Source organism: Miniopterus schreibersii, assembly GCF_964146895.1.
Source record: "Miniopterus schreibersii genome assembly, chromosome: 2".
Lineage (NCBI taxonomy): Eukaryota > Metazoa > Chordata > Mammalia > Chiroptera > Miniopteridae > Miniopterus > Miniopterus schreibersii.
In genome coordinates this window covers 101450509-101461422 of record NC_138102.1, presented here as the reverse complement: position 1 = coordinate 101461422, position 10914 = coordinate 101450509, and the positions used below count along the sequence as shown (strand labels likewise).

Genomic DNA, 10914 nt, shown 5'->3' with positions numbered 1-10914 from the left:
CAGAAAACAAAACAGAAACAGACCCATAGATGCAGAGAACAAGCTGATGGTTACCGAAAAGGTGGGGGTGGAGGATGGGTAAAAAGAGAAAAAAAATAACCTTTTCTGCACTGACTTAGGCATTTTTCCATACACTTCCTCATTTAAACCTCACAACAATCTTATGGCATAGAAATGTATTTTTATTTGAATTCCCATGCTTCATGTTTATTCTTTAAGAGTATCTATGAGTCTCCATATGTCAAATAAATTATAGTTTAACTGTTTATTTTTATTGTTGTTGTTATTCTCAATTTGTAGTGTACATGAGAATGACCTAGGGTTTGCTTAAAATGCATATTCCCAGGTCCCACCACACCTCACATGTGGTTATTCAGTGGGCATGAGATTAGGCTCAAGAATTTGCATGTTATAAGCACCCCAGTGTTTTTTTATTGTGCTAAAATTGGTATGCAGGATTATATATTTTAGATATACAACATAATTCAACATTTGTCTATACTATATAGTGTTCACCACAAGAATCCCAGTGATTTTGATACACATGGTTCAACAATTGCACTTCCAGAAACACTACTCCAGTTTATTTCATTGATAGTAGAAGTCTGTATCTTGGTGAAATTTGCCTATAAAGGTAAATGTGTTGTAATGTATAATTGGAGAAAATACACAAAATAAATGTATTCCAATTCAGTTTCTCTCAGAACAACAGTACACTGATAAGAGATCTAGGAAGAATTACAGATAGGAAAATTCAGTGACGTTGACACCACAGACAAACAATGAGCCTTTACTTAATTCACTGCAAAAAAGAGAATGGACCTATCCTAAGAAGTCCAAAGTGAGGGCCTTCAGCAGTGCCCTTCTGAGTTTGGAGCTGACTCTCCCACTTTAATTTCCACAGATTTCTAATTTTAACATTTTTGTATGAGTCTTAGATTTGGGACACACAAAGGAATCACTTTGATGAAGGTGTTTCTGTGTCTTCACAACAAAAACCAGAGTTGCACATGAACACCTTCCCAACCTGGAGAAAGCAGGTATGGAGCAGGATTCTGCCCTGCTCCAACCCAGACACCAGAATCACTCCCTTCTTTCCTGAGCTATTTGAGGGTTTCCTCTGAGTTTATGACAATAGCTTCATCTTCAACCTGGGGAATGGAAGAACCATAGGAAATGTAGTGGGAGTGGCCTCTGCCTATAAGACACAGCTCATCCTGGATTCCACACCTATGAGGGTAGCTAATTCCAGTAGGGGTGTGATTAGTTCACCCTTCAAGCCTTTTTATCAGGCTTTCCTGGGTATAGAAAAGGGGAGGCCCTTGCACCCGTTTCTCCATAGCCTGTGGAGGGCTGGCTTGAGAGAGTGCCATCCAGCTCTTCCACCTCCACCTCTTTAAGTACTTTGGGGCATATTCCCCTAAAACACAGGGATACAGCATCCCAGTGCTCTTGTACACAAGGATGACCAATAGTTAAATGCTTGTAGATACATTAAAAGCAATACTAGGGGAGAAAGAAAGAGATGACCATTTATTGAGTGGTTACAGAGTGCCAAGAACATTAGACAATTTATCTCAGTGATTTCTCACAAAAACAATTTTAAAATATGTCTTGATTTCCTACTACAAAGACAAGATAGTATAGTCTCACATTCAAGAGAATGAATTCTAAAACCTCAGCTGGGATCTAGGCTCTGCCTCTTATTAGGTGTGTGATTTTGGGTAAGTTACCTCTCTACACTTCAGCTTCCTCCACAGCAAAGTGGGAATAAGAGTATTTACCTCATGGCATTTTAATGATTAGCATATGTAAAATGCTTGAAACAAAGCCTGGCTCTGAGTGTGTGCTGTTATTACTGTATGCAGTGGATCTACCTTATGGGCAGTATATTCTGTCCACTTTACAAATAAGGACAGGGAAGCTTAGTGGACTTGTGTACCTTGCCAGGTGACACACAGCTTGTGCAGCGCAGAGGGAAATTTGGAAGAGGGGTATATGCAGTTCCCAAGAGTTTTCCATCACCCACTAAAGCCAAAACATATTTTTACTACTGGCTTTCTGTCCCTCAAAGAGATTGAAGGCAGTCACACAGGAAGGACTGTATAAATGTTTCATCAAAAATATTATTGCACCCCAGCCGGGCGTGGCTCAGCGGTTGAGCATGGAGCTAGGATCCAGGAGATCCCAGTTGGATTCTCGGTCAGGACACATGCCCAGATTGGGGGCTGAATCCCCAGTAGGGGGCGGTCGATGTTTCATGTTTTGCTCTCACATGTACGTTTCTCTCTCCCTCTCTCTTCCTCTCTCCCTCTCGCTCTAAAAATAAATTTTAAAAATTAATATATTATTGAAAATATTCGTCCTTCAACTAATAAACCCTGTGAAAGGCAGGATGCTCTAGGAAGGCGGCTCAAAGTCTGAGACCGGGAAGTGTGGGTCGTCTTCTTTGGGCTTGGGCTGGAACCTGAGGGTAAGGTTCCCGGAGAACAAATGATTAGTCACAGGAAATGGTGATGGGAGGGGGGTGGGAGGCAAAGAAGGGAATTTCGATGGAAGCTAGGACTACGGCGAGAGGGAAATGACAAGGACTGAGGTTTCTGGAGACAGTGTTTCTGGACGGTGGAGCCGAAATGGGCGCCTGGTGAGAGCAGGCGGGAGGGGAAGGGTCCAGGACTGCAAGGGTAGGCCACAGTGATTCCCGAGGAGGGACAGGCAGGGGCCTTTTTAGACCCTCTGGAGTCTCTACCTCCGTTCACACTTTCGTTTCAGCTGCAAAGTAAACTGAGAGCCTCAGAGGATGAAACAAAAAGAAGACAAAAGGGCTGGAAGTCTCGGGAGCGGGCTCCTGGGCGGGAGGCCCCGAGAGGGAGCGAGTACAGCGCGCACAGCGCGGGGGCGCCGGCGCCTCCCCTGCCCCGCGCTCTCGCTAGAGAAAGACGGTGAGGCAGAGAACAGGACAAATGCCCAGGTGAATGAGATTTTAGGCTGCATTTATCTACACGATTGGGGGAGGGGAGGGGCTGAATTTTCTGGAAACTAATTTCCACTCTCCACTTATTTTTGCTGGATTGTTTTGCCCTAGAAGTCGATGGAGAGGCTTTAATTCAAAGTCTGAGGTCCTTTTTCCTGAACGAAATAGGTTTTCCTTGGCCCCTCTCAGACCAGGAGACCAGACTCGGAGGAAATCCCACAGTAGGAGAAGGAAAGGATGGTTCGCCCCGGGGATTAAAACCGGCCCGCTAAGTGCCCACTGAAGGGAAGACTAACTACTAAAAATTCATAGTAAATTATGGGAATATTCGCATTACATACACCACATCCTTAGTGTTTCAACTCAGGATATAATCTAATTTGTATATTTAATGGCAAATTAGTTATAAAAACAAATATACTCTAATAAATTAAATTCCTTATGAACATATTCTTGGAGTTAAGTAAGACTCACCCTCCTCACCCCCCAATGGGATAGGATGGCTTAAACGTTATTAACACCAAGCAAGTTCAGCCCTTGGCAGGCTTGTGAAACCTCCGAGGGAGACTAAAACAAGGTAACCGGTGTTCTTCAGGCCGCAAACCGCGTCCCCGTAAGGGCTTGAAGGGGGAAGAGGGCAGACGAGGGCCTCCAGTATCAGCGAGGGCTATCAGGACGTCCTGCTAATAAACGACTTTTTCACTGTCCACACTATAATTGGTTTACAGCCTTTCTTGTTTATTTATCCATAAGAGCTGCTGTTAAATGGCTCGGGAAGGCAGGCGCTCGCCTAATGGCTCAGTAACGCTCGGTGCCTGTGGGAGGCGAGAGGGGCGCGGGCGGCAGGGGGATGCGCGGCGGAAGCGCATTTCACCTGTAATGGACTTGGCGATTTTATGACACCAGGAGCTACACCCACAGAAGAAATACAACGCGCGACCTTGCTTAGTGGGAGGTTCTACAGGGTGGATGTATGTTACAGTTAGTGAATCCCAAAACCCTGCTGGCTCTGTTCCACCTAATAATAATAACACTAACTGGCTGTTGGACCTTAGCTTCCTGGGTCACTCCTGTAGGTAGCAAACAGCAAAATGTGCTACTTGTGAAAGTGAGAGCGTGCACCTTCAGCGCCCCGTCTCCTCCCCCCACGTGCTTGCGCAGCCGGGGTGCGGGGTTTCCTGCCCTCCCGCGCGGTGAGCAGGTTTGCTTTCCGCTGAGCGCCTCTTTTCTTTCTGCAGGTCCGAGCAAAAATATTAAATGGGAGCAAATGAAGCATCGAATGGAAACCAATTTACAGAAATGTGCAATTAGCGAGAAGTGCAAAGTAAACACTCTGGGTCGAGGGTGGCAGCTGAGGCCAACAGCAAGGGAGGGGGGCTGTGGACCAAGTCCGGCTTGGGGCGGGGGGGGGGGGGTTGCCGAGGGGAGGAGGAGGGATGAGAAGATGGAAGAAGGGGAGGGGAAAGGTGGCCGATCTTTGTCCCAAGCGGAGCTCGCCGCCCGCTCATATCCGCGTCGCCAAGTCAACCTGCCGCGGCTTGGCAGATTATCTCCGAGGGTCAACACGCCGCGGCCAGGCAACCCCCTCCGGCCCGAGCTCCTGATCGATGTTGTCGCTCGCGGCTCGGGCGATAGCGACCGGTTCTCCGCGGCCCCGAGAACAATGTTCTCATTGACGCGGGCGCGCAGAGATTAGGTGCGCGGGTCCCACGGCCTTTCAATCCCTGGCCCCGGAGGACCGCAGGTGGCCCTTTTCCCTAAAGAAATCCCTGAAACTCCTCACCCAACCCCCCGGGCATTCCAGTAGCTGCGCGAGTTCCCAGACTCGCGCGGACCACTCGGTACAGAGCACACGCCTCAACGCCCATTCTGGGACACCAGCATCTAACAGGACTCCGCAGAGAAGGCGAATTCCACCTTGGGTCTTGCGTAGCCACTGAATCCGTACGCATTTAAAACATAAATATTTCCACCCTGGCCGGCGTGGCTCCTTTGGCTGGAGGGTGCTCTCTCACACCAAAGGGTTTGCGGGTTCCCTCTCCCTTGCTTCCTCTCTCTAAAATCAATTAAAAAACAACTGTGAAACAAAAATATTTCCACTAGGAGAAAATATATTAAAATCTACCTGTTAAAAGATTGAATGCAGTTTGTACTTTAGGAAAGTCAGATCGTAGTGATTTTTCGCTTGTTGGTTCCTTGTGCTTCACGTTCCCGCTTGCCTAGGCTTTTCTACGAAGGAGTCCAGTTTTTCTAAAACCCTACGTGTGGTTCCAGGAATGTGTTCATTTAGCAGGACCCGGTCCAAGGCCGCCCAGGACGCTCAGGGCAAAATGTTGGCGGCGTTGGTCAAGCCCATGCCTGGAGTGGGTGCCACCGAGGCCGGGAGAGAGTCAGTCCGCACCATCGAGTCCGAAAAAGCGTCTCTATTTAAGTCAGGACCCCAGGGTTCCCAGGAGTTACCCAACCGGCGGAAGCCAAAGGCTGACTTTGTCATAAAAACGCAGCGCTTCTATTTCTTTTTAAAACACTGCCCATATCTCCCAGTCCTGCCGTCTCTCAGTCGGACGCGGGAGGAGACGCCTCCAGCTGACGGACTCTGCGGGTCCGGATCGGTGGAGAGCCATCAAGGGTCTGGAAACTCCAGGCCAACCTCCTGCCCCCGCCTCCCAGCCACAGGAGGGGACGCTACTTCTTTCCCCCTTGCCACATTAGGAAACCATTCTGAGTTGGCCAAATGAGTCTCAATTTATCAAAATCAAAATTAACAATGCCTAATGATATCTTTAATTTAAAAGCGACCATGAATGCTTCAGAAGTTACAGTTTACTCTCCAGAAGTTCCGCAGCACAGCTACAGATAAAAACATACAAGAAAGGCTGGTTTTGTGTGTTAGCTCACCGGTATCCCCGGTGGCTGCATGCAAAACGCACAGATAAATAGAACCAACTGCTTCCCACCTGCAGAGCCGGGGTCTGCAAGCTTTTTTGACCGTGTTCCCTAAAATGTTTAAGTGTACAACCTCAACATGTATATTTATAAATTACATTTGCTAATGTATTATGTACATTATCAAATATACAAGGAAAATAGGTCTTTTAAAGTCTGATGAAACTGATGCTATAAACGAAGAGAAGTTCTAAGCTTTTCATGCGCGCCCCTCTTTGGAGAGCGCTGCCAACTGCGCATACAGGTGTGTGCAGTAAACTCAGCTGAGAGAGAAAAGCGAAACAAATGCGGGTGCTCGCGGGGACCCGGGCCTTGCTTCTTAAGGCGGTCAGCCAGGCCAATAACAGCCCCGGGCTGAGCCACGTGGGCCACCGTGGAGCCTATGGCGCGGCAGCGGGCCCGCGAGTCCCCGCCGGCCGCGAGCTCCCCTGCGAGCAGAGCGGAGCTGTCAAAGAGAGTAGGGGTGGCGCCTGGAGTGGGAGAGCTGCACAGCTCCGAGTCCGGGCCCCAGTTCCCCGCTCTGGATCCCCAAGCGCGGGCGGCAGCCATGAACGGCGAAGAGCAGTACTACGCGGCCACGCACCTTTACAAGGACACATGCGCGTTCCAGCGGGGCCCCGCGCCCGAGTTCAGCGCCAGTCCCCCCGCGTGCCTGTACATGGGCCGCCAGCCCCCGCCGCCACCGCCTCCGTTCCCCAGCGCCCTGGGCGCGCTGGAGCAAGGCAGCCCGCCAGACATCTCCCCGTACGAGGTGCCCCCCCTCGCCGAGGACCCCACGGTGCCACACCTCCACCACCATCTCCCCGCTCAGCTCGCGCTCCCCCACCCGCCCGCCGGGCCTTTCCCGGATACAGCCGTGCCAGGCGCCCTGGAGGAACCCAGCCGCGTCCAGCTGCCTTTCCCGTGGATGAAGTCTACCAAGGCTCACGCGTGGAAAGGCCAGTGGGCAGGTAAGCCTGGATCGCGGCCCCTCAGTCCCCACCCTCTCTCACCCGGCTGCCCCTGCCTCCGCGCTCCCCGCAGGACCTCTCCTAGCTCACGCTCCCGGTCCCTACGGATAACCCGGGGTCGGACTAAACCTAAACCGCACGGAGAGCCAATGAGGCCATATCGCACTGACGCGCTTTTCCGGTCCAATCTGGAGCGTCTTTGCTTCTCCGCTCTCCTCCTAGGAGCTTAGACCCCTACCTCCCCCGTACGCTGAACTCCGGGAGCCTCTCCCAGGGAGCCAAGGCCTGCCCCAGCTCAAGCCTGGGACCCTCGGGTGGTCCCCCAGCGGGGGACCTGCCCGCCCCGGACTCCCGGGAGCTCGAGTGGAGGAAGCCGAGCTGGGATCGGGTTACCTCTGAGCGGCAGGAGCGCGCCTTCGGAGCCCCGGCCGGCTCGCGCCCTGAGCCTGGCGGCTTCACTACAGCAAGGCGGCGGTCACGGGCACCCAGCGGAGGCAGGAGGGCAGGGACGTCGGAGGCCGGGGGTGGGGGACACCAGGCAGGGGCCGAGGCGAGGCCGGCGACGGGCCGCTCACCTAGGAGCCCGGCAGCCGGGCCAGGCGTCTGCGATGCTAATTTCACTTTTGACCAAACAGAAGCCTGAAGGGGTCTCCCCGCGCTGCTTCCAGAAAGTCAGTCTGAGGAAGGAGATGCTCTTTCAGCACAGCGGGTCCAGGGAAGAGGGAGCCCTGGGTATGCACGGCCCGAGGCCGCGGCGGGTAACCGAAGGTCTCCCCGGAGCGGGAGGCGGAGAGCGGAGCAGCCCCCCCCCCGGGGCCCCTTCCCGCCCCGACCTGCGGGTGATTTCCGGCGCGGCCCGGGCCGCCCCCGCCACACAATGTTATCGCTTCCGCGCTGCAGCCACTTCTGGTCACACCTGCACTGCAAATAGTTGACTTTTCTTCCCTTCCAACTCACGTTCGGGAGTAGGGGGAGAGGCTAGAGCGGGCGGTCCCCCACACCCCCGACGATCCTGCGGGTCTGGAGGCCCCGCCTGACCCTGACCCCGCACCGCCAAGCGGGCTTCGGGGGATCCGGGCTCGCCCAGGGTCCTCGGGGCTCGCCTCTCCGGGGTCACTTTCTCGCGAAAGCTGAGTGTGAGGACCCGGCGGGCCCCGAGGCAGGGCAGGGCCCCCAACCCAGCCTCAATCTTCCCCACCTCCGGCAAAACCCTTGCCCAAGGGGGCGCCAGATATGCCGGCCGCTGCGGTGTATTTGCACGGCCCGCGCGGCCCGGGCCTAAGGCCTCGCAGTCTCCCGGGAGGCGGGGGGGCGGCGTCCTCCCAAGCGGTGGGGGACTCTCAGCCCGTAGTTTCCTGCGGAGAGCTGCGCCCCTCTCGGGCTCCGGTCTCTAAGGGCGCTGGGGATGCTCGTTTCTGGCCTTCCGGGCGCTGCTGGCGGCTTCCTCAGGGGAGGAAAAGACGTGGGAGGCCCCGAGGCGGCCTAAATTCCCTACCCTCCTCCCTCAGGGGTGTTACCCCAGCTCTGGTGGAGCTTGGGCTCTAGCGGGACCCAAGAAGCCAGAAAGTAAAACCCGAAGGAAAAACTGGCAGCCTTGTCCAGGGCATGAAGGGACCCTGGAAGGGTGACATCGTCGGGCTGGAGCGACAGGGCCCGGGGGCCTCTGCGGCGCCCTCTGGCCCTTTGCAGGCTCAGCCTGCCAGGAAGGGGCCCCGGACCCCTCTTTCCTGAAGGCTGCTTGGAGTGGGGGGTCCTCCCCAGGAAAACTTCCTAAGAAGCCAAACTTCCAGGGTCTGTGAGCCAGCCTGGCCACTCTTAATGGGGTTTCAAGGCCCTGGGGAGAGTAAAATGACTAAGGGCTTTCATTCCTAGTGCAGACATTAATACTAACAGGAGCTTCTGAAAAACTCGGCCTAAGAAGTGAACTGTCTCAGCCCGTCTGGCCGGCTCTCCTCACCCAGCTTGTTGCCATATTCCCAGTAACACCCCCAACACCCCCACCTCAGCCTCCGTCTCCTGCCAGTCTCCTGAGCACCTGTCCCCTGGGGTAGCCTCTCACAGCACCTCTGGGAGGCCCGCAGAAGAGGGCCCTGAAGAGGGTGTGGTTGACTTTTAGAACCTTGGAGGGCCTTTGTAAATGATTTAAAATGTTCCTCCGTGCCAACGAGGGCTTGGAAGTATAAGACCCAAGCATGCCCTGCGGCGAGCAAGCGTCCTTTGCTGACTCAGGCCTGCACCTCTGCCAAGGCTGCTGGGGGCTAACATTTAGCCTGAGGGAAACCCAGGCAGGCTCCTCTGTGTCACTAACCCTCCTCCCCAAACACGCACACCAGCTTTTCAACTCCCTGAGGCCTAGCCAACAGTCACAGGAGAAACGTTTCTTACCTCTGCCCTAACCCGGACAAACTTAGGCCTCTTCCCAGAGTTTCGATGGAACTTACACCAGGAGTCCACAACTCTGTGGTGCAGTCAGTGTCTCGAAGAGAAAGGAAAAGCTCAGAACCTCAAGGAGTACAGTGGCAAACACCAGTTGTGAGTTAATCTACAGGGTCATGCCAGGCTGTTGCTTCCCCAAGGCTGGGCTTAGAGCTGGGAGCCCTTGATCCCATCCCATGCCCTCCAACCCCAAGCTGGGTTCAGGCCTCTGAGCCTCCCCTCAGCCAGGATTTGGGGCCCAAGAGAGAGGCAGAGGCTGATAGTGACCTTCTTATAGACCCAGAATAGTTTCACTTCTTTTCCGGGACAGGGGCACAGCCAAAGTTAAAATGAAGATAGCTATAGAAAATTTACTGATTCTTGAGTTGGGGCTGATTACAGTATAACTATAGAGGGAGCAAATATTATGGTCAGATATAACAATATATGTATTCAAGGTTTTTCAAACTGAGAGTTGCACCTATTAGTGAGTGATGAAATCAGTTTACTGGGTTGAGACCTTTTTTTGAAAGAATGAAATAGTAAACAATAGGAAAAATTAGATAGCATCCTATGTGGTAAAGGTTGATTTAATGTCCTGAAATTTTGTGTGTCAGTTATATATCTGTGTGAACTGGGTAGTGATCTGAAATGTATTTTTACTGTGGGTCATCGGCAGAAAGTTTTTTTTGTTTTTTGTTTTTTAGTTCTGTATTAAAGACATTTTATTGCCTTTGTAGAATCAAGTAGGTTTAGAAATCTGTTATGTGCATTTTAATCAGCATCAACACAAACACAAATTAAGGGAACCCATCCAAGAACCACTTGTCGATGGAACCCGCCGCAGGGTCCCTGCGAGCCCCGACCTCCCGAGGGGCCAGCCGGGGGCAGGGGCCGCGCTCACGCCCTGTGTCTCCGGCAGGCAGCGCCTACTCGGCGGAGCCCGAGGAGAGCAAGCGGACGCGCACGGCCTACACTCGCGCGCAGCTGCTGGAGCTGGAGAAGGAGTTCCTCTTCAACAAGTACATCTCGCGGCCGCGCAGGGTGGAGCTGGCCGTCATGCTGAACTTGACCGAGAGACACATCAAGATCTGGTTCCAGAACCGCCGCATGAAGTGGAAAAAAGAGGAAGACAAGAAGCGCGGCTGCGGGACAGCAGCCGGGGGTGGCGGGGACACCGAGCCCGAGCAGGACTGCGCGGTGACCTCGGGCGAGGAGCTGCTGGCACTGCCACCGCCGCCGCCCCCCGGAGGAGCCGTGCCGCCAGCTGTCCCTGCTGCTGCCCGGGAGGGCCGTTTGCCTCCAGGCCTTAGTGCGTCACCGCAGCCCTCCAGCGTCGCACCCCTGCGGCCCCAGGAACCTCGGTGAGAAGTGGGGCCCCCTCCCTGCCCGCGGTTTCGCCCCTCCCGGAGGAGGGGGCGCGGGCCTAGGACTCGGGGTGCGGACCGCCGGCGCTGGCGGTCTGGTGCGGCAGGAGCCGCGGTGGCCCCCGCAGGAGGGGGAAGCACCGCTCTCGAGCGCCGGTGCCCGTTGGGGCCTGTGGGGAAACGCTGGCCGACCTCCCGCGAGGAGAGACAGGTTTCTGTAAATCTGCGGCCTCTTCTGGTGATGTTGTTGGATCGGCCAGGG

At 53.9% G+C, this 10914-nt stretch overlaps 1 protein-coding gene across 1 annotated transcript; it reads left to right on the top strand.

Annotated features, from left to right (window-relative positions):
* Positions 1 to 6467: 6467 nt before the first annotated feature.
* On the top strand, positions 6468 to 10653 carry PDX1 (pancreatic and duodenal homeobox 1; the record flags this gene model as incomplete). Its single annotated transcript, XM_081128561.1, has 2 exons — positions 6468 to 6870; positions 10208 to 10653. The coding sequence occupies 2 exons, from the start codon at positions 6468 to 6470 to the stop codon at positions 10651 to 10653; spliced, it is 849 nt and encodes a 282-aa protein (XP_080984687.1).
* Between the last annotated feature and the right edge of the window lie 261 nt (positions 10654 to 10914).